The sequence below is a fragment of the Leptonychotes weddellii genome, chromosome 15, assembly GCF_054177405.1.
Source record: "Leptonychotes weddellii isolate Sample4059 chromosome 15, ASM5417740v2, whole genome shotgun sequence".
NCBI lineage: Eukaryota > Metazoa > Chordata > Mammalia > Carnivora > Phocidae > Leptonychotes > Leptonychotes weddellii.
The window spans coordinates 9,387,075-9,409,316 of NC_138383.1; the positions used below are offsets into that span (position 1 = coordinate 9,387,075).

Sequence of the window (22,242 nt, forward strand, 5' to 3'; positions counted from 1 at the left end):
GAAAACTCTGAATAACCCGCACCATATCATAATTCCTCAATAAATATTTGGTCAAGTTGAATAGGATATTCTAGAAGCCAAACCCCTTAACAGCCTCAACCTCTCAGCATATAATCTGAAACCTGAAATTAAAAAAAAAAAAAAAGAAATCTCTGGAAATGAGTACAGTCACCATGAAATCCCTCTGTTCAAGCCAGACTTTTGTGTCTCATCTGTGAGTTTCCTGATTTGCCTGGCATTCTGATGTTCTTCATATAGTCCTTAGAATGGATTATCTTATTTCCTGGGCACAGCAGATGGGAGGAAAGACCTAAATGATGCTAGGGGACTCTGGTGATGGACGAAACAGCAGCTGATGATTTCGTGGACAAAATTTACAAGCACCAGGCAGAGCAACAACTATTAGCTTGTGTTGCACAAGGAAACATTAAATAATACATATCATTTTTTTAAATAAGCAGAGAATTGTGTAATATTTTAGAAAACCGTCCCTCCAAAACAATTGATGCCCTTGAGGCAACAACTCTCAGTTATTTGGAGAAAGCCACTTAGAGGTAATTATTCATCATTATTATTCTTATGAGTTAATAACACGCCTGTGTTGGATTTTAAACTCCTCCCCTTCCATGTTCTTCTTAACCATCTCTCTCCTTTCCTTCCCCAACACTCCACTCCTCTAGCTTCTAACCTAGGGGACTGACTCATCCCGGTTTGCCCAGCACATTCCCAGTTGTAGCACTGTGAGCCCTGCATCTGGGGAAATCCCTCTCTCCCAGGCAAACCAGGACAGGTGATCACCCTATTCTAGAAGAGGTCAGTGTGATAGTTTTGTGCTAGTGCCTTGCAGGTATTACCTTGTAATTATGAAATTTTTAAAGTCATGATAACAATCCTCAGGTAGTGGCTCAAATCATCAGGTCACTAGAGCCCTTGACCTGAACTATTTTGAGGAAAAAAAAAAAAAAAAGGCTCTGGGTTCTTGAAATATGCTGATCACAGACTTGGTTCTTTACTTCCCTTAAAGTGGGTAGAGCTAGTCTTCCTTTATTTATGCATTTATTTAAATTGGGGAAGGAAATCTGATTGACTTAATCTGTTCCACCAGCTCTAAGATGGAAATTTCTGGAGGGAAATTTGTTTTCTTCTTTGCAAGTGTGATCTGGCCTCCTACTGCTTCAGAAGGCCAGTATTTGGAGGTTTTTGTTTGACTGTCACTGAAAAGAAGCCTAAGCAGAAGGTCTCTGAAATCCCACCTCTGCCTTTTGTTTTTGCATGTGTATTTAATAACAAAATTTTAAAAAGTAGAGGTGAGGCCCATATCGCATTCAACTCACTGTCTGGAGGTACCATTATGTATCTTGCTCAGTGGGCTCAGTCACCAAGAAGCTCATGGTATACCTTTGGCTCCCTACAGTGGGAAGAGAGCAGAAGTGTATGATGGGGTAGGGTGCGGGCAACTTGCTTAGTAACAGGGCTTTGTGGTTTCGCCTGGAGTCAGGACTAAGCAATTCCTAGTTAATTGAAATTAATTTGAAGTTTGAAATTTACCCAAATCCCACAACCAGTGCTTAAATTTGTCCTTAGTCTACCCTTTGTGAGCTGCTCACTCTCTCCAAAAACTGGATGAGAAATGGAGGAGCAGGTTTTGAAGGAGGTGAGAATCCTGGGCTCATGTGTCCCATGTGGAGAACCAGAATGCATTTTCATCACCTAGAAAAATAAAAATTAAGAGGCAGAAAGGCCTTGGGGTAAATGGTGAAACTTTTAACCAAGAATGCCTCCAAATGGAAAGCACAGAGGACTGGTAAAAAGTACAGCCAGGTGCTAAATGGCCTCAGTTTAAATCTCAGCTCTCATACCTACTTGCTGTGTGTGCTTGCACAAGGCACTCGACCTCTCTGGTCCTGGTTCCTCATTTCTTAAATGAGGATAATAGCACTGCCTACTCCATAGAGCTGCTGTTAAGATTAAAGTACTTAATACTTACAAAGAATCTAGAACCATGCTTGAAACACAGTAAGTGCCACATGAGTATTTGTTAAAGAAAAAATATTAAGGAGCAACCCATATTTCAGAATGCAGATTTTCTCAAGATTTCCAATCATGAAACAACAGTGAAGTTATTCCAAATCTGCTAGAAGAAGTAGCATTTTCTGTGAGTAGCATTTTCTCTGAGACTCCAATCTCCAGACTCAAAGTTCCCTGGTAACTTTGTGCCCTGAAACAATATACAGTTTAGTGGATTAAACTAAGTGTGGAGGCACATAAAACCTGGAACTCGAATTTTATTAGCTTTAAACACAGCCTCAGTTTCCTCTGTACCAGGGATTGATAAATTACAGGCCATGGGCCCAATCTGGCCCATCACCTGTAGTTATAAGTAAAGTTTTATTGAAACACAGCCACATCATTTGTTTTCCTATTATCAGTGATTGCTTTTGCACTCCAAGGGCATAATGGAGGCAGACCCTCTGTTCTGCAGAGCCAAAAACATTTACCGTCCGGCCCTTTACAGAATACTTTCATCAACTCCTGATTTACAATACAAGAAGAATACTATCCTAATCTGGGAGGGGGGAGCACGGTTGAGATAACATACAAGGCAGAACCCTATACATAGTTTAGGCTCCATAAAGGATAAATACCATCATTTAAACAGAGACTCTAAATCTAAAGCTTATAATATGTTTCATCAGTGTTGTTTGCTAGCTTGTTTGCTACCCTCTCTCTACCTCCCCTGTTCCGTCCAAGAACAAAATATGAGTTTGACTTCCTCTAGCTTGGATTACGTTAATCTGCCACCGCACCACACCTCCTTCTTGAGGCCATTTCTATGGCTCTATTCATCCCAACTATCATCCCTTCTGTCCTGTGCTTTGGGAACATTGGCTTCCTATCTTAGCGATGCTAACAGTAACCATACAGGAGGCCCGCAAATTCTTGCACGGATTTGTCTTCAATTTTTTAATTTTTTATTTAGAAATAATAAAATAAGACATAATATATAAAAATATGTACAATCCATGGTTTGTGCAGTACAATAGGAAGACTTTCAGATACAAAAAGACGGCAAACGGGAAAATAATAACTATCACGATTGTCAAAGGCCGGGACTGTTCAACTCGCCAGAGCCCAGAGGTGAAACCCAACGTAACTAGAAAAGAGGTTCTCGTCGGGAGTGGGGAGGGGACTACGCAACACTTAATTTTTCGCCTTAACGTTATTAGACACAGAGTGAGAAAGAACTCACCCTGCTTCTCAGAACAAGCTTTTTGCCTTTACTGAGCGGCTTTATTATAAAACGGGAGCTGACATTTGTCATTTGCATGGGTAAAATGATTTGGGGGATAGAGCTCATCAAACAGACGGTCAAGGTTTGGGATGGGGCTTCATAGGGAAGGAAGGAAGTGAAGAGAAGAAATAACGCATGAATAGTTTATTTGTGTTTTTTGTTTTTTTTTTAAAAAAGGTAAAACAGACTTTCTCCAGGAATTTGGAAATGGCTACAGTGCTGTCTATCCTGACATCCTTACAATGTCTGATTCAAGTATACTCTTAGAGGGATAGAAAACTATTCCATTCTCAATAGTCAAAATAGAGTTCACTTTGTCTATCTTTTATTTAAAAATAGGATAACCAGCAATCTATGCCTCCTCCCAAAAATATAATGCCCATCCAGATACGAGCAAAAATTCTTTAAAAGGGAGTAATTCCTAAGTAAATTCAATGGGGGTTTTGCTTGCAATAGAGAAGGAACACGTACCTGGGAAGAGACCCCAGGTATTCACGGTGAGTCTCCTCTGACTTCATTCTAATGATGTATGTGCACTAATTAAGGAGACCCAGTCAATAAGGACAGATGTTTTGAAGGTAAAATGCAACAAAAAATGTTGTGCATTACCTGTGTCTTGGCTCTTGACAAAAAAAAAAAATCTCCATTTAAAGCTTGTAATTGTTAAAATACTACTAACTAGGAAAAGCTTTCAAAGGAACAGTCCATGCTGAAATAAATAACAGAACATAGCAATACGAACCTTATAAGGCTGGTAAATATTTGCTAAGACCATGCTAACCTGTAGCATAGAGGTACTAGCTCTCCGAAATTGCTGCACTGAAATTATACTTTCTATGGCATTTTTTTTTCCCTTTACAGACTTCTATTTACATTTGGCTTTAAATATGAAAATATCTGATAAACTTTATAAAATGTACACTTTAAAAACATAGCTTCTGCAAAATTTTCTTGGAAAAAAACAAAACAAAACAAAAACAAACCTGTGCACCAGAAATTTTAGATTTTTTTTTCTGTTTTTCAGAAAGAAGTTGAAAGATTTCCCTCCCTCGTTCTTGCCCCCAGACCCCACCCTCTTTCAACTGTCTCAAGTCCTTTTAAGTGGCAACACTGTGTATTTGGGAGGAGCCCTCTTAGTGGTCACTCCGTGCTCCACTGCATCTTCATTTAATTTACATATCACTGAATACTCTTTGGTTTGATTATTTTCCTTTGCAAAATATCGAAATAGCAGCAGCTGAAGCCCTCAGTAACCTCTCGCCCTCAAAGGCCGAATTGTTCCCTCGTCTGTCAATCCTTTTGTCCAGTCAATCCCAATTCGTCCAGCTCTCTAAACAACTTCCCAAACCTGCCTTTAAATTTGGATTTAAAATAGCATCCCTTTGCTTGACATCTCTGTCTCGGTTTCCATGAAAAGAACACCACAGTTTTCAAACCCGGCGGCTTTGAAGGCTGAGAACAGCAGAAACTCTCATATTATTGCAGGCACGGCATTCAGAGATGGCTGTTCAAGACCCAGAGACCATCACACACATCAGTTTACAAAATACAGGATTCCGGAACAAGCTGTTTTTTTAATGGCATACAGGGATATAATACCATAAGAGAGTTGATTTTGAGACTCCAGTGAAAAAGAAAAGTCAGCAACCCCCAGAATTCACACATAAGGAACTTTAAACCAAAAAAGAGTTCCATGATTGAGTTAGAGCAGGGAGGGGAAAAAAAAAAAAAAAAATGTTTCAATCAAGTCAGGCAGCCAGGCAGGAGAGACTTCTGGAAAACAATGTGTCCTTAGTAACCTGCTCTAGGGCTCCACAGGCAAGAAGGATCAGCTCGGATCCAATCTCAAATGTGCATACATAAAGGAGAAATAACCCTTTGGATCGCTATCTCCTCCTGCTTGTGGCTGTGTTATATTTTGTATGGCTCTTGTTGGCCCCCAAATACTGTGACATTTTCATTCCTACCCTCTACCATTAAAATAAAGTTACTTTCCTCTCCGTCACAAATACTTGAGCTGATGTGCTACATCAAAGTGGCCAGTCCACACCGTGCCGGCCCCCCCTTTGGCATCTGCAGCCTTCCAGACACTGTAGGATTCGCTCCAGACAGACTGATGCGAAGAACCAGCCTAGAGGCCAGGCGTGGCATCTTCTCGAAGGCCAAGTCAAGTTGGAAATGTCCTGGCAGTTGGGGCAATGCATTCAGCCACAAGAGTTTAAACCTATCTATCTTTCATGTTGGGTGGCTCAGCTTTTGGAGATGCCAACTAACTCCAACTTAGGTCTTATCTTATGGAATAAATTTTGGAATGTGCGAACAGGGGAAATCCAGACAAATCTAGGAGCACATCACCATCTCTCACCTTATGCGTTGGCCTGGCCAGCCCTACCAAGCAGGAAAGAAAAGATATTTTGACTGTGTATGTGTGAATTTTACTTCACCTTTCTTCTTCCCCTATCAAACACAAGTTGTATGAAAGAGCAAAATCGAAAAAACACGGACACTTACTAGACTTTGTGTGTATGATGTTCTATTTTCTGAGTAAGGTGAAAAAGGAGAGGGCAGTTCGAGGTCTTGCTGAGGTTCAAAGTTATTGTTTCTTGATTTCAAGGCAGCCGTGGGGCTTTCTATCCTTTTTAGTATAAGCTCCACTGTGCAAAAATGTGCATTATCTTTGGTATTTATTTTAGGTAGTTTAACTTAAAATTTGAGATAACCCATTAACATCATGGAAGGAAAAAAAAAAAACAAAACAAAACCCAGAGGCTACCATTTGGCTAGTGTTACATAATGCCCTTATGTAACCAGAGAAAGAGAGAGAGAGAGAGAGAGAAAATCAATTCTAGCAAACAAATTACTGGCCTCAAAAAAATCAGGCTCTCGTTTTGGCAGCTTAGTAGCCAAATACTTGCCACTTTGAAGCACATATCATGAGCTTTCAACAAAGTTCAACACTGACTTTTAAATTACACGAAAGAAAAACTACACGGCAACAAAAATACAATTTGTGTTCATGTAGTTAGCAGCTTTTCAAAAATTAAGGCAGAGTCTTGCCTTTGTTATGCCATTAAAAACATTCTTGTTCCCTAAAGAGAAGCATTCTGGATTAGTCAAATACCCAACCAAGGCTTGCCTGCAAGTTCAAGTTTTGTAAAAAACACAAAACAAAACATAAAAACCCCATAACTTATTCTACAACATGTATGTGCCATTGGGTCACAGGGGAGGGGGACGGGGGGAGGCATGTTGAGTGCTTTATGTTCATCTCCGAGCTTACAGTCTTTCTTTGAAACCATTGTGCTAGCCTCAGTCCTTTGTGGCCACTTGCCTTGACCCACCTCTTCACTGGTACCGTCATCCGAATAACTGCTTGGGGCCTTGGACCAACAGACTGTTATTTTAAAGTAAAATATTCCAGAGAAAGAAGCAGTCATATCTCCGACTCTCGCCGTAAGGGCCTGGGCTCTAGAGGGACACTTGCCTGGTTGTGAAGGTCTATGTCTGGGGGTGTGTCCGTACTGGTGCTCTCTGGAATCCCATTGTCACTGTCATCTTCCTCTTTGCTTGTGAGGGCGACTTCATTTTCGTAGCAAAATGAATTAGCATTTGAGAGGATATATTTCTTCTCTGCTAAGTCTCTGGCGCTACAGAGGGGAGTGTTGGGCACTTCGTAAGTCTTGTGGAACCTGGAATAGTCCACTTTGTAATAGTGCTTCTCCTCGAAGAGTACAGGCTCGTAGCGGTGGCCCCAAAGGATCTCATTTGCCAGATAGGAGCTACGGCATTGTGTCGTCATGGCCGTGGCTTCCACCATGCCCTCCAGAATCACCACAATTTCAAAGTCTGCGTTGTCAATGTCCTGTTTACTCAAATCATATAAAGGACTGTCTTCATCTATTTCATGGACTATCGTGATCGGGGACACCAGAAATATGCGGTCAATTCCGCTGTCAAACCCGACATTGATATCTATTTGATCCAGGGGGATGTACTCCCCTTCGGAAGTAATTCTGGATTTGAGCAGCTGGGCTCTCACATGAGCTTCCACCAAGTGGCTTTTCCGAAGATTGCCCACCCGCCACATCAAACACAGCTTGCCGTCTCTCATGGCAATCACAGCGTTGTGACTGAAGACCAGGGTCTCGTTTCTCTTCTTTGGCTTTGCCATCTTTGCCATAACGGCGCCGATGATAAAGGCATCGATGATGCAGCCCACAATTGACTGGAACACCACCATGAAGACCGCAATCGGGCACTCATCTGTGACACACCTGAAGCCGTAGCCTATGGTTGTCTGGGTCTCGATGGAGAAAAGGAAGGCAGCCGTGAAGCTGTTGACCTCAGACACGCAAGCTTTGCTCTCTCTTGACGCATCCAGATCCCCATGGAGCAGAGCTATCAACCAAAACACACAGCCAAAGAACAGCCACGAGAGAACAAAAGCCAGGCAGAAGATAACCAGCATCCACCGCCAGCGAATGTCCACGCACGTGGTAAAAATGTCTGCAAGGTACCGTTGTCCCTTCTCCCCCACGTTGATGAACTGAACGTTGCAGTGGCCGTCTTTCTTCACAAAGCGGTTCCTGCACTGCTGTCGAGTGTGGACTTTACTCTTCCCGTTCCCAAAGCCATTTGCAACCGCCATGGTGGCCAACTTCATCCCGTCTTCTTCTGAAGAGACAATGCTATAGCGGTTGGTTCGCACACTGCCCATCGCTTCTGCCGTGGACTCCAGTGCTTCTGCTTTGGAAAACAGTCTGAGTTTTTGCAAAACCCTTTGGAGAAACAGTTTTGAATGTTCAGTGAGGACACACACAAAAAAGAATAAGGAGAGATTGGGGGTTTCCAGGAGCCTCTCGAGGTTCTACCAAGGTCTGTCTACGGACATGCAGAACTACCTCAGTAACTCAGCTGACATCCAGAGTACATGTCCTGAAAACAACAACAACAAAAAAAGACATTATTCATTAGAAAAGAACTCATTATTAATGGGTTCTACTCTCTAAGGTAACATTTCCTAGCAAGACACAGCCAGATACAGATAGATATACTCTGCAGTAAATTATAAGGTATTTAATTTCCTTGTACCCTAAAAATATTTTTTACTGTATTTAAAAGCATAAAGTCATTAAGCATAAGAGAGTTCATTATTTGGGACAGTCTTTCAATCAAAATTTCAGGTTCTTTTTCCCCTATTTTTTCCAGCAATCTAGGAGATTCTATTTTTACAGATAAACCTCTTTCATTCTCTCGCTGGCCTTCTCTACTTACTAGGGTCCCAAGTTATTAAGCAGAAGAAAGACTTGCTAAGTCCAAGGTTTGTCACGAGGCTTTGAGACCTCAGACACGTCTAGAGAACAGTTTGCATCAAGGCAGAATATTAATATTGAGTTGCAGGTGCATTATGGGAGGATACCAGAGCCCTCGATGACACGGTGAAAATCAGAAGGCACAGACTATTTTGTTTAAATGATAAGAAAAACAAAAAACAACTGAGCAGGCAGCCCTTATAATGCCCTGAAATCGGTCCCGATTTCTGGAGACTGGTTGGGCTTGCTTCATCACTTCACACACTGCAAGCAGCCCCTTTGCAGAAATGCCCGATAACATCTCTGTTAGTGCAAGTGATTCTGACTTGAAGGCGTAGGTTTGCTCTGGGGGATAAAGAGCGAGTCTGTTGCCTAGCAATGAGTCCTGAAATTCTCCAGAGAGGGGACCGCCATGTGTAATGACAGGCTAGGAAGTAAGCACCTTTGTGCCAAAGGACCAGGTCTTTAGCGGATTGTGATAAGGCAGGAACTCATTTCATGTGGGTCCAGTTCTGTGTTTTCCCAAACAGAGACAACTTTGTAGGAGTAGGTCATAATTGTCAGTCAGCTTACTTTCACTTCGAGCGCTACTGTTTGCTCTATGTTCCCATGGAGAAGGCACTCACCTTTACCTCATGTGAACAAACAGTAGTTTTCAGTTTTCTCCTCTAGCCTCATCCTAACCTCAATAACTACCTATTTACTTTAACTTCCCATCTTCACTCTACAGAAACTATTTTTTCCTTGACTCACAGAAGTCTAAGATAAAGTCCAAAGTGTTTCCCTGTATCAAATAGAAATTAACAAAATGAATACAGCATAGAACGAAAAACCAGAAGTGATTCTCCACTCGTCCAACAACCCAATCGATCTCGTGTAGTAAAGGGGGACGATGGAAAACAGATGGAAAGGAACAGAAATTCGCTGCAGCCCTGATAATGAGGACTCCACTTTTTCTTTCTCCCCACCAAACCACACTGAGATTAAGTAGTTAACAGAACCAATTTCAGCCGAGCCACCTGCAAACAAATCAAGCAAGTCATTTATCTTGTTTTTGCGCACCCCCTTAAGGAGAGGCAAGGTGCATTGTCTTTGAAAATGCCTTGTTACAGTCTTTTCACTTCTCCCTCCTTATCCAAGTTATTATGCAAGAATGTGCCCCAACACATTTTTCCTGAGATTAGTCATCTGTGAAAATTGCAATGTGTGTTACATTTTGGCAGCTTTTGACACGTAAATGATGCCCGATTTGAAAGTGCCTTTGAATTACTTTATAAAAAGAAGTTACTGTGCCTTCCCAGTCTTCCACCTGCTTCAATGTTTTGTCTGCTTCCCTATGAAGTTTGTACTTGGACAAAAGAAATAAGATTCCTATTCCTCAGGGTTCTAGATCCTGGACGTGGAAAGAATTTTTTTTAACAGTGATTTCAGATTATTGGGCTCAAATGAAATTGCCAAGGATTTCTATGCAAAACCAGAGAGAGATAAGAATAGAACATCAGATGCAGGTGTACTCTCCAAAACAGGGGAAGGGGGCGCCTCATTTAAATAGTGCTTGTATCCTTGAGGTCTGAATGACTTCAGAGTCTTATAAGTTGACACCAAGAAACTCCCTTTTTATCATTCAAAACAATCCTTCCATCTGAGTTACCATTAGGGACCATGAGTAGACAGTTTCAAATTTCTTCTGACTTATTTCTGCACTCTTTCCAGATTAAAGCATAACAACCATACGAAATCTAAAGACTGAATTATGACCTTCCAAAAATCTTGACCCCAGGACATTAGTTTGAATTCCACAAAACACACTATACTAGCTTCCTAACCAAGAGCTCTCTGCCTTTAGAACTTTGAAAATAGCCTGTATTGAATGACTATTACTGTCTTATTTCCACTGTTAATGACAGAATTTGTTCCACATGTGGAGCATCATTTAGAAATTTTACCATTCTGCCTGGAAAGGTGGGGGGGAAAGATTCTTTTGGCAAAATGGAAGCTTTTGTCACTTCCAATAGATATGCTCCAAAACAGATTTATGTGTGTATATGTGTGCACACACGTTATGTGTATTCAGAGTTTTGGGGAGCTGACTACATAGCAAAAATCTGGAACCTGCCACAGTTTGCTAGGGTAATTGTCTTAACATCTCATTATGAAGAACGCCCTCCTCACTGACCTGCCCACATGCCCAAGTGGCTCTAGACGAGCAGAAAACTTCCTTGCCTGCTTTTCTCTCACTAAAAATCACCAATTCATGAGCATCTGGAAAAAAACTTTCATTAGGAATAGGGCTTTTGTGCAGCTTTATTTTAGGCATATATTCAAAATAATTCTCTGAGAAACATTCGATTAAGAGGAGATGAGAACACTAAGTGATCTGACTCCTTGCTGGGTGCAATTCAGGAGAAACCATATTCGGTTTGACGAACAATGTGTAAACTCCCCTCTCAGCCAAAATATTTAAGGGCCTGATATAAATTTAATAGATACAAATAATCATTTTACCCAGGCTATAACCAATGAGGTAGAAAGTATTTCTGGGAAATTGAGAGGCTACATGTGGTGCTGTTCATGTTAAGACTATTTATAGGCTGAGCCAAAATTAAGCATAAGCAATGGAAAAAAATAGTTCAGCCGTTTCAACCTTAGGTAGATGTTAAAGAGAGAGAGAGCGCTATAGATAAATTCAAGGTCAAGGAGATAACACTGTATAAATGAGTGAATCTAAATCATTGTTCCCATATAGGAAATATTTCCAATTTGGGTGATAAAAAACTAGAAAAACATAATTATGAGAAATAAATGAGAATAAATGTGTCTCATAATATGGTCATGGTGTGCAGTGGATAAGAAAGTTTCTGACTATGGATAGCAAATAAGGATAGTAAAAGAAAGCGTGCTGGGCTGAGAGAGAGGTCTGCTAATGAGTGTTCAGAGCAGTTATTCCCCAGCTGACGCCATATAGACCAGCCTGAGTGTGCTCTGGGCACATGTTGCTATGTGAGCACAACTGCTAGCAAAGCAACCTCTTAGAAGCTCAGTAAACAGAAGGGAGGGGGAGGGGAAATAGGGGCAGGGTAGAGGGATAGGCATTTATCTATCTAACATCTATACTCAACAGTGCATGTAGCATCACTCAGCATTTGCAAATGCTGAGAAATATACGTACCTGGTGATTAAAAAACCCCTGCAATGGTCTATCTGTTCAGGTAAAGATGTGGCCAATCTTTCATGCTACTGAGAAGTCATATAAGGACTCTACAGTTACCCAGAGATTCTACACCTGGGGCATCTGAAGAGAGTAGAAATACTGTGTGTCCTTAAAAAAAAAAAAAGGCCAAATTCACAAGAGTTTAGAATAAATATTCCTAAGGATACCAATAATGTTAAAGAAAGTGCCATCAAAACAGGAGGGAGAGGGGTTAAAAGCAAAGTTAAATGACCTTGACCCCAACTTTGACCCCTCTCACCATCCCTGTGGTAACATGTCTTACTCCTTGAGCCTTGAGATTTTTCCAGCTATTGGCAACAGGTAATATATAGCAGACCTAGGGCAGTGGTTAGTGAGAGGAGATCTAACAGCGTATTGATTATTAATGTGAAAAGAAAGCAAGTGGTAAAAGGCAATATGCATTCTTTGCATACCCTAAACACGTTTCCGATGCCTTGTTTCCTAACAGGTAATTCTGAGTATATGAAAATCCCCAGGATTCACAGCCGTATCCTAGTTACCATCCCATTGGTAAGGCTCATCCAGACACAGACACTTAAACTGCCCATTTCCTATCTCGATTTTTTTTTTCAACTGTCATGACGAGTCTATGATATGATGCAATCTTCTTGCAGAATCCAGTCTTTTTGACCACTGTGCTCTTTCCTGAAACCACGCTGTCTTCAACTTAGGTATTAATGCTATTATTACTAAGAATAATACGTTGCTTAAGAGGGAGTGACATATGATGTGAAAGTTTTGCGGTCTTCGGGCTCAAATCCAACTCGGGCTCGCGCTCTCTTTCCCCAGCAAAGCAACTTTCAGACGCTCGCTCTGTTTGGAACTCGATGCTACACTTGAAGCAATGACAAAGGGAAAAAAAAAAAAAAAAGACGCCAAGGATCAAGACTAGTGCTGAGTCCCAAGTCTGCCAAGATTTGAGACCAGTGCTCTAGAAGCACTCCCCACCCCCACCCTCGCCTTTTTTTTTTTTTCCCCTTAGAGCGAGAATCGAACACAGGCTCCCTCGCCCCTGTCTCCAAACTCAGTATCTCGCTACAGCTGGTGCACTGGAAGTTATGAGCACAAACAGATGCTGCAGAGAAATCTGTTTCTATTGCTCAACTGTTCCAAGCATGTCTCAGTATTTTTAGCTCTGGGGATGTTCTGGTGCGCACACAAACTCTATAGGCATGATCTGGGACTCCGCAGCGTGGGTAAGCGCTACAGCAGCGTGACAGCTGGGCACCTCTGGAGCAGCGGGGCAGGGTAGGGTTGGGGACGGCGGCCCGAGTCCACTCCCCAGGACACACAGGCAGCGGGAGACAAGGAGGGAAGAAAACACACAGCAGCCCTTACCTGTTGCTGGCGCAGGAGCATGGGGACATGAAGTGGAAGTGGGGGGTACAGAGGCATGTAAGATCCAGTAGTTTGTAAAAAGCGAGTGAGCCAAAGCAAACCAGAATCCCCAAGAACCCAGCTTGCCGGCGTCGGGGAAGGCTGCGCGCTGGCCAGGGCTCCAGTGCGCTCTGCAATATCCTGGGCTCTTTTGAGATACCGGCCCGCCTGGCTCCGCCCCCCGGCCTCGGCCAGCCAATCGCAGCGCGCCTGGCCGCACGGCCGGCCCCGGGAATCGCGGCGGGGAGGGGACGATGCTACACCCGCGGCCCGCGACGCTGCCAGCGAGGAGAACCTGCCGCCGCTTCCGCCCCCTCCGCCCTGCGAGCCGGGTCTGGGAGTCCGGCCCCGGCCGGGGAGGAGGAGGTTGCGCCCCAGCTGGGACAGCAGCAGGTGGGAAGCTCCGCGGCCGGGCTTTTTACGGCTGCCTAATTGCAGCCTGGCCTTGGGCAAAGCTTCCTCGCCCTCGCCGGGCCCCACACTTCCCTTGTCCTCTCCTCGGTGGCGGCTGTGCTGTGCGGGCTCCTCGAGGGGCCCGCGAGGTGCCAGGGCCGGACGACACGTTTGCAGGCGGGGAGGATTGCCTTTCAGCCCAAGCGCGTCTCCCTCTCCCCTCGCTCTCCCCCCCCCACCCAGAGCTCCCCACGCCCCCCGCCCCCCCCGAATTCCCCGCAGAACCTGCGGTGCGCGGAGAAGCCGCGAATCCACTGGGGAAAGGGACCGGGACCGGCGCGCAGAACCCGGCGGGATTCAGACGCGCACAACTGTTGCAACTACAGAGCCGCTGGGCTCTTCCTGCTCCGGGCTGTTCGTGAATTACTTACAGAGCGCCTGGACTTCTCTGAAGGGTGAACGACTCGTTCCCTCTCGCATTGTCCGCCCTCAGTCTCTGTCTCCACCACCGCCCGGCACGCTCTACCGATCTAAAATCAGAGCAATTAGAGTAATGAATTCTCTGGAACAGCAACTCCTACAGACACTCAGCTCTGCCCTCGCATCAGCGCCTCCCAGCCCTCATTCCCAGCAACCAGGCAAGAGCATGTAGACCCTTTAAAAACCTATGTCAACTTCAGTGTTAACCGCGTCTGGATCCTGGAACTTTGCAGATTAATCCGTGTGTCCGTGTGTCGGTGTGTGTGTCTGTGTAAATGGAGTAAGTGCATATACCTCTGAGTGCTGTGGTGTCATAACGAAGCTTTGCTCTTAAAGGACACAATATATTTAGGAGTCTTCCTTACACAGAGTTTGAAATTCCTGTGTGTGTGTGTGTAATGTTTTATTTCCTCAAGCGAGCAAATGCGTCTTTCGTGCAGTTTATTTAAACCTCTCAACGGCCTCCCTAGAGTCGCTGAACTGCTTCGCCAATCTAGCTCGTATTCGGGGCGGCGCAGACACGGTGGATTTTTGTGTGTAGGGGACGTGAAACTGACAATTCAAGGAAAGGGTCTGCGCGGGTACCCACTTCCTAGCTTCATACCCCCACATGGCCCCTAGGAGGTGCTGGTGAGATATGCTAGGTTTTGCAGATGCGTACTTAACCCCGCTTTAGCAAGTGTGCCGCTTTTTCTAGCGCTGAGCGAGATACTGAAATTAAAAGTGTGCAATAAGTTGAGCATGCGATGTATCTGCTTTGATAGCCGAACGTATTGCTGTTCCATTCCACTCGCTGAGATTATACAGCCCTGCAAGCCCTGTAACCGTCTTGCCTTTTAAAACCCTGTATGCGGGGGAATAATGCTTCACACCACTGGGCGGGGGCGGGGGTGGGGGGGTGGTGTCTGTCTACTTTAATATTTATTAAGTAATGTATTACGTTTAAACAGCTTGAATTAACTCTGGAAAATCGATGGATGTATAGAAACCCAGGCTGTAGCCCAAAGCTAAAAACTGGGAGACAGAGGAGCTAATTCTATGTAGTCAAAGGAAAGAGAACGAGTAACATCTCGCTCCACCACAATAGGCTTCTTCTGAAATGTGTTTCTGCATGGATTTCTTCTAAGAAACAGGTGGGAGAGGTCCAATTAATCCCTTAAAACATATTAAGCCTAAGTGGAAAGAGGAAATTAATCATTATGTATGTCTCTTCTTTAACATGATTCAATCTGTGCATCTGTAGATGGCTAAGAATTTCCCAACCCATGTGAATTCAGAGAGGCAGCATTTTTATTTCCAGGTAATGAGCTCTTTTTGAAAATCAAACACCCAGAAAGGGATGCCATTTCTCTGGAACATGGATTGAAATTGTTTTACTTTAATATTCTACTCTAAATAAACTGAGTACCCCATAGGCCAAGATAGTTTCATATAATAGAAGAATCTCTTTTTTTTTAAGATTTTATTTATTTATTTGACAGAGAGAGACACAGCGAGAGAGGGAACACAAGCAGGGGGAGTGGGAGAAGGAGAAGCAGGCTTCCCTCGGGGAGCCCAATGCGGGGCTCAATCCCAGGACCCCCCGGGATCATGACTTGAGCGGAAGGCAGACACTTAACGACTGAGCCACCGAGGCACCCCTAATAGAAGACTCTTTAAAGAAATGAACACAAAGTTATAAGATTATGGTTGGTTGTGTAAATTTAGTTATGGGAGGGGGCAAATGAATACACATACCCTAATCTTTCTTATCAACATCACTCTTACCCACCATGGGCTAATAGGCAGCAATGCTTATTTCTTGAAATAGAAAGAGAAAAATTGATTATTGCAATAAGCAGCTTCGCAGCCTGAATCAAAGTGTTACCTTAATTATTTAACTAAGGAAAATGAAGGATTCTGTTTTATAAGTAAATGAAATTTTGTAAATGCATGATAGCTTTGATTAACTCCACTGCTTCATGTTAAAAAGGAAAAAAAATTAAATGTGCATTTTAATTAGTAAGTGACTTTTCACTATGTCCCTATTAGGGAAATTCTAGTGTTCCAAAGCAGTCAGTGCTTTTTGGAGTGATGCATGATACAGATTTCTCTAGTCAAAGTGTATCTTTTTTTGGCTGAATCAGTCCTTATTTAGCAAAAATCCCCATTAGTTTTGGACACCAATGCAGTTGGGTGTTGGGATCCATCTGTGGATTAAATTTTTCCAAGGAAATGACAGTTATGCTCTTACTGATTCCCTCCACAGTAACCACCTATAATATTAGAGCCAAATATTAGTCATAATCTAGATCTGCAGTCCAATTATGAATGGTGGTGTGACGCAGAAGGTGATTGTTCTACTAGCAGCACAAATCTTTCCTTTGCACTTATATAAATATCTCTAGCAATCCAATATATTTTCAGGCTTCTATTAACCACATATGCAGTCCAATTTTACAATGATGAGAAATGAAAATCCCTGTCACTTGCATCTGCTTGGTGTTGAGAACCCCTTTCTAATCTTCACAGTAATAATTAATAGCAATAAAAAATAAATGTCAGATGAACTTAAAGTGTAGGCAGGATGAGTTTGCAATCTGCTGCAATGAGGACAAGCCATTGACTGTGGTATTTTAAGGCACTGAATGTGATCTTTTTTTTTTAAGATTTTATTTATTTGTTTGAGAGAGAGAGAATGAGAACAAGTTGGGGGTGGGGGGCAGCAAAGAGAGGTAGAAGCAGGCTTCCTGCAGAGCAGGGAGCCCAATGTGGGACTTGATCCCAGGACCCAACCGACTGAGCCACCCAGGTGCTGGGGACTGAATATAATCTTATCAATGGGAAAACAGCTTTGGCAATTTCACTTACCATACTGGTAAGATTTCATCTTCATAGTGAATTCAATAAATGTATTTGTTGAGTAAATACTTTGTACTTTAGCGATATGCTGAGTGATATGGGAGGCTTAAGAGCCCTGCAAGGAGCAATTCCCTCCCTCTGAGAATTCACAATCTCCCGTTGAGAAGACAAGCAAGGCACAAGTGAAATCAAATGGCCAAATGACAGTATAATTAAGGCAGGCTATGACTGAAGTGCTGAAATCAATCATGCAAGGGAAAAAAAAAATTCTGGAGAGTTTCTGAGGACTGAAATCAACTAGACTTCATGGTCAAGTTTAGGATGGAGGACTTAATCTGTGTGACATATTACCATGTAGAGTTGGGTTAAGGATGCTAAGAGCAAACCAGAAGACAGGATTGCCTCTTCATTCAATTTGTGTCCTAAGACACCCATTTTGCTCCCAGATATGTCTATATACATGTAATCGTGTGTATAAATGATAAGCTGCTTCTACGAAGGCTGCATGTCTCTGCCTACACCGACACTTTTTCTTCTAAAGCAGTGGGCTTTATTCCACAAGCCTTATTGGCCATTAGTGGCCACTGTAACACACAGTGGTGATGCCTTATTTTTCTGGCATACCTGGGAATGCAGCATATCACATGATAGCTTTTCTAACTAATTGACATTTCTTTGTGGTGAGAGTCATCGTCTCTACTATACCGTATGCATCCTTGAACTCTATCTGATTGTCCCTGGAACACTCTCTATTTATCTCTACCAGAGCATGTTTTGTTCCTCTCATGCTATTACAAATATGTTTCCCTGTATGTTTTCCACTTTTCAAAATCCACTGCCATGTCTTTTTTTTTCTCTTTATATCCTCACTGCCTTGCACACGGCCAAGGAAATACATCAGTCTCAATGAATGTCAGCTGAATGATGGAATGAAATTAACAGTATTTTTGAGTAGACTACGACTTTTGAACAATGACTCAGTATCGTTATGATAAACATAAGCTACTTCATTTTTACCTGCAACAGAGGGGGACTATCCTGGTGCAGTGAGGGCAATGTCTTCTACGTTAAATGACCATAGAGTAAGCTTATTTAATCATCTGTTTTTTCCCTCTTCTCCACCAATGACAGCTTTCACTTCTCATTTTTGCTTCTGCCAAATATATCAGGCTGTCACCTTGCTCTATCTAATTTGTTGATTCTAATCTGTACTGGGCTGAGAAATTATATAACCAAGGTTGCTTAAAAATATATGCAAAGTGAAAGCAAATATAATCTGAAGGGCTTAAAGTGGATATATATTTTTAAAATAGTATGAGCAGATGCCAAATTTGGAGTTACCTTGTTTTGGTCAGTTTCCTTTTTCTGGGTAAAAAAGCTTCAGGATATGGATTTATGACATCTATTTTGGCTTCTCAGAGCATTTAAATGCTTTAGTCCTTGCATTTACTGTGTAATGAATCGTTGAGGAAGACCTCTGGGTAAGGGAGGGAGCTCTGTGTGTGCAAATGTTCATTTGTTTACATGTAGAACAAAGTCATACAGTCATTTATTGAGAAATCACCAGAGTGCTTACTGTGTCCATTAATATGATCTTTATTTTCCATCAAATATGTTAAAGCCAACAATAATAAGTGGGATCATTTTTTTTTTTTTAATTCACACTTGCAGAACAGCTAAATTACTATTTAGCAAATTACTCTTCTGTCGTGCTCTGGAAGACTTTACGTATTTCATGTGGGTGAGGCAATGACACTCTGAAAATGCTGCATTTATCCAGACCCCCCGTTACCGTGGCTCTTAACACAGGGATTACGACGACCATTTCATCCGTGTTGTCTGTGACACACCAGCTGCCTCAGAGCTAATGAACCTGAAGTCCCGGTTCATTCTCTGTTAAAGTGGATGGCAGCTCCTTAGGTCAGGTAGCCTTGTTATAAAATGCCTGCAACTTGGCATTCTCCAGAACTAACAACAACAAAAAGCAACTTGAGACAACCAAAGCTAGTCACCATTGGAGACATTTCAGGAATATGCCACAAGATACAAAGAATATACAAAACATATTTTGAGTAATGTCAATAATGATACGGTCATGTTACTATTTTTTTGTCATGTTACTTTTGAAAGAAAGTATACATACCTGAATGTCTAGGTTTTGGGGATATTGGCTTTAACAGTATATGTGTGTGTGTGTGTGTGTGTGTGTGTGTGTGTGTGGTTTTTCAAGTGTTGAGTCTGTATAGGTCTTTTTTTTTTATTGTCAAAGCAATTATGGAAAATGTACAAGATAAACATTAAAAATGTAGATTAATGTAGAAAACATAGAAAATAAATCCATATTCCCACCATTATAAATACATTGGTATATCTCTTCCCCCTTTTCCTATCTTTCTGTTTCTATTTTTATATCTTTATATATTTTTTTATAATTTTAGATCAATTGTGTCATACTTTTTGATACATGAGTATCATACTCTTTATATGTAAGTATTTGTCATGCAATTAAAATTCATTTGAAAGCATATGTTTTAATGTTTACATGTATTTTATGTCCTAATATGTATGAACCATACTTTGGTGAATCATCACCTATTCTTATACCTTTATATTCGTATTTGTTTTGTGTATAAAGATACATTAACTGGTCTTGTAGATTGTTTATCTTCATCTCCTACTATTTTGTTAGGTTTCCAAATGTGGAATTATAGGTCAAAGGGTATGCTCTCTTGAAACTTTTTTTTTTTTTTAATTGCATTCTTTCAGGTCAAATCCCAATGCTTTGAATTTCAAGGATGTTCTAAGTTGTGTGATCTTGAATGTGGTGACAGCATTGCACGGTGGGGAGAGTTTGGGCTTTGGGTCATCCTGCTATGTGTTTGTGACATTGATCCAGTTAGCTATGAAAGACTGTTTTAGGGATTAGAAATAATGCACATAAAATGCTTGACACATGATGAACACTTAGGCAGTGGAATTATTTACACTAGCTCTTGGTACTGCTATTAAGGATGATGAGGTTAATAAATAGAATAACTTAATTGGGGGAGTAAGATATCTTCAAGAGATACTTATATATAATAAGCCTTTAAATAACATAGCAGGCTGTTGCAGTGCCTGCCTCAGTGGGAAAATCATAAATGAAGAGGTAAGTATCTGAGGAGTTTAGCAACATTTCCATAGCCGTATGGAAGTATGGGTTGGTGTTAGAGGGAGAAAAGCAAAGTGGATTTTCCAGGTGATGGTCAGCATTTTAATACATTCATAAAAGGCTATGGACTCTGAAAAACAAACTGAAGGTTCTGGAGGGGAGCGGGGTGGGAGGATGGGTTAGCCTGGTGATGGGTATTAAAGAGGGCACGTTCTGCATGGAGCACTGGGTGTTATACGCAAACAATGAATCATGGAACATTACATCAAAAACTAATGATGTAGGGGCGCCTGGGTGGCTCAGATGGTTAAGCGTCTGCCTTCGGCTCAGGTCATGATCCCGGGGTCCTGGGATCGAGTCCCGCATCGGGCTCTCTGCTCCTTGGGAGCCTGCTTCTCCCTCTGTCTCTCTCTCTCTGTCTCTCATGAATAGATGGATAAAATCTTTAAAAAAAAAAAACAAAAAAAACTAATGATGTAATGTATGGTGATTAACATAACATAATAATAAAAAAAAAAGAAAAAGAAAAGGATATTGGGATTGAACATTAAATTCGGGCCAGATTTTTGACCTGTAAGACAAGCGTGAGGAGTGGTACTTTCTTCTTTAGACAGGGAGGGATCTGCAGATGAGTGAATGCAAGGCTAAGAGACGTGAGCAGGATTCTTAGAACACTGATCTCACTGTCATTTCTCTGTCCATTGCCTCTGGCTGCGGTCCTACCATGTGATCGTTTCTTCCGGATTTCTCTTCCTACAATTTCCCGAATTCCCTAATTGATAGGGAAATGGGTTAATACAGCCTCTAAGCCTGCAGATTTCAAGCCCAAGTTTCCTTCCTCTGCTTTCTGCAGAGGATAACTTTTCATGGCATCTGTGCTCAGACAAATCTAGAAATCACAGAACAGGGCTGATAATTTTTGCAGCCAATGACTAATGCCCCCCAAATGGTTCCTACACTGACTGTAATACATAAAATTTGGCCTTGCACTCCTCATACAAGACCTATTTCCAAATGTCTGGCTCAATTCTTATGCTTCCCTGTGAGAGATTTTTTCCATTTTAAAAATAAATTCGGGGCACCTGGGTGGCTCAGTCGTTAAGCGTCTGCCTTCAGTTCAGGTCATGATCCCAGGGTCCTGGGATCGAGTCCCGCATCAGGCTCCCTGCTCAGCAGGAAGCCTGCTTCTCCCTCTCCCACTCCCCCTGCTTGTGTTCCTGCTCTCTCTGTCTCTCTCTGTCAAATAAATAAATAAAATCTTTAAAAAATAAATAAATAAAATAAAATAAAAATAAATTCGATCAGTACCTAAGGCGATGGTTAAGCGTTTCCTCCTTCATTGACTTGTGTTCTGCAGGTAGATAGCCTTCATTGGCCCTTGGTTAATTTACCTTTTAATATTCAAAGTCCTGTGTATAAGTTACAGACAAGTAACTTGTATCACAACTATGCAGAAATCAAATACTATACCTCATAGTCACCGATAACATTAATGACTCATAATAATAGGAAAAACAGCATTAATAGCATTATATGATTATTAAAAGAAAACCCAAGTTATGTTACTGCCCATTTTATAGGTGCTTACTTAGATATTTTAATGTACTAATTAGGATCAAATCCAGATATTTCTTCTCCTCCACTTGGATTTGAGCTTCATCCAGTCCATTATAAATGTTAAAGAAATCCAAAGGAATGATCCCTAGAAAGGAGCATTTCAGAAAATTGTTTATGTGGTTAGCAACAGAGAAACTGAATTTATGACAGACTTAAATTCTGTCATGGTGTTTCAGCTTCTGATCTTCTCATCAGCAAAGGAGATCTCATTTTAAAACTTGTATTTATGCTAAATCTATCCGTTTATATGGTTGGTATAACTGAATCATCAAATTTTAGCAGGGCAGGAACTGACATGATAAATTATGCATTCTTGTCACCTCTTGGTCATCCTCCTGCCTATAAACTGAAATACAAAGACTCCTACTGTACCTGTGAAGTCAACGTGAGGGAAAAAATCAATTAAGAGTTTAGCTTTCCCATTGAGATTAAACCTCTTATACGTGTTAACTTAACCTGCAATAACGCTTTCCAAAAGAAAAATTCTTAGAAGATGATGATGTATTTCCCGCTTGGGCAAAGGTTAAAACCCAAAGCTATTGTTCTT

At 41.8% G+C, this 22,242-nt stretch overlaps 1 protein-coding gene across 3 annotated transcripts; it reads right to left on the bottom strand.

Annotated features, from left to right (window-relative positions):
* Positions 1-2,949: 2,949 nt before the first annotated feature.
* On the bottom strand, positions 2,950-14,397 carry KCNJ2 (potassium inwardly rectifying channel subfamily J member 2). Of its 3 annotated transcripts, none has more exons than XM_081804597.1 (3): positions 14,381-14,397; positions 14,038-14,136; positions 2,950-8,227 (listed from the first exon to the last, which is right to left on the bottom strand). In XM_081804597.1, exon 3 carries the CDS (start codon positions 8,007-8,009, stop codon positions 6,726-6,728), a length of 1,284 nt encoding a protein of 427 aa, XP_081660723.1. In that variant the 5' UTR covers positions 8,010-8,227; positions 14,038-14,136; positions 14,381-14,397; the 3' UTR covers positions 2,950-6,725. The 3 variants fall into 3 exon arrangements, with proteins under 3 accessions (XP_081660723.1, XP_081660722.1, XP_006732125.1); XM_081804596.1 differs by lacking the exon at positions 14,381-14,397 and adding an exon at positions 14,272-14,349; XM_006732062.3 differs by lacking the exons at positions 14,038-14,136; positions 14,381-14,397 and adding an exon at positions 13,175-13,355.
* Between the last annotated feature and the right edge of the window lie 7,845 nt (positions 14,398-22,242).

Bases quoted from the DNA above. Each gene is read 5' to 3' on its own strand.
- KCNJ2 (XM_081804597.1), bottom strand. From the start codon at position 8,009: ATGGGCAGTGTGCGAACCAACCGCTATAGCATTGTCTCTTCAGAAGAA.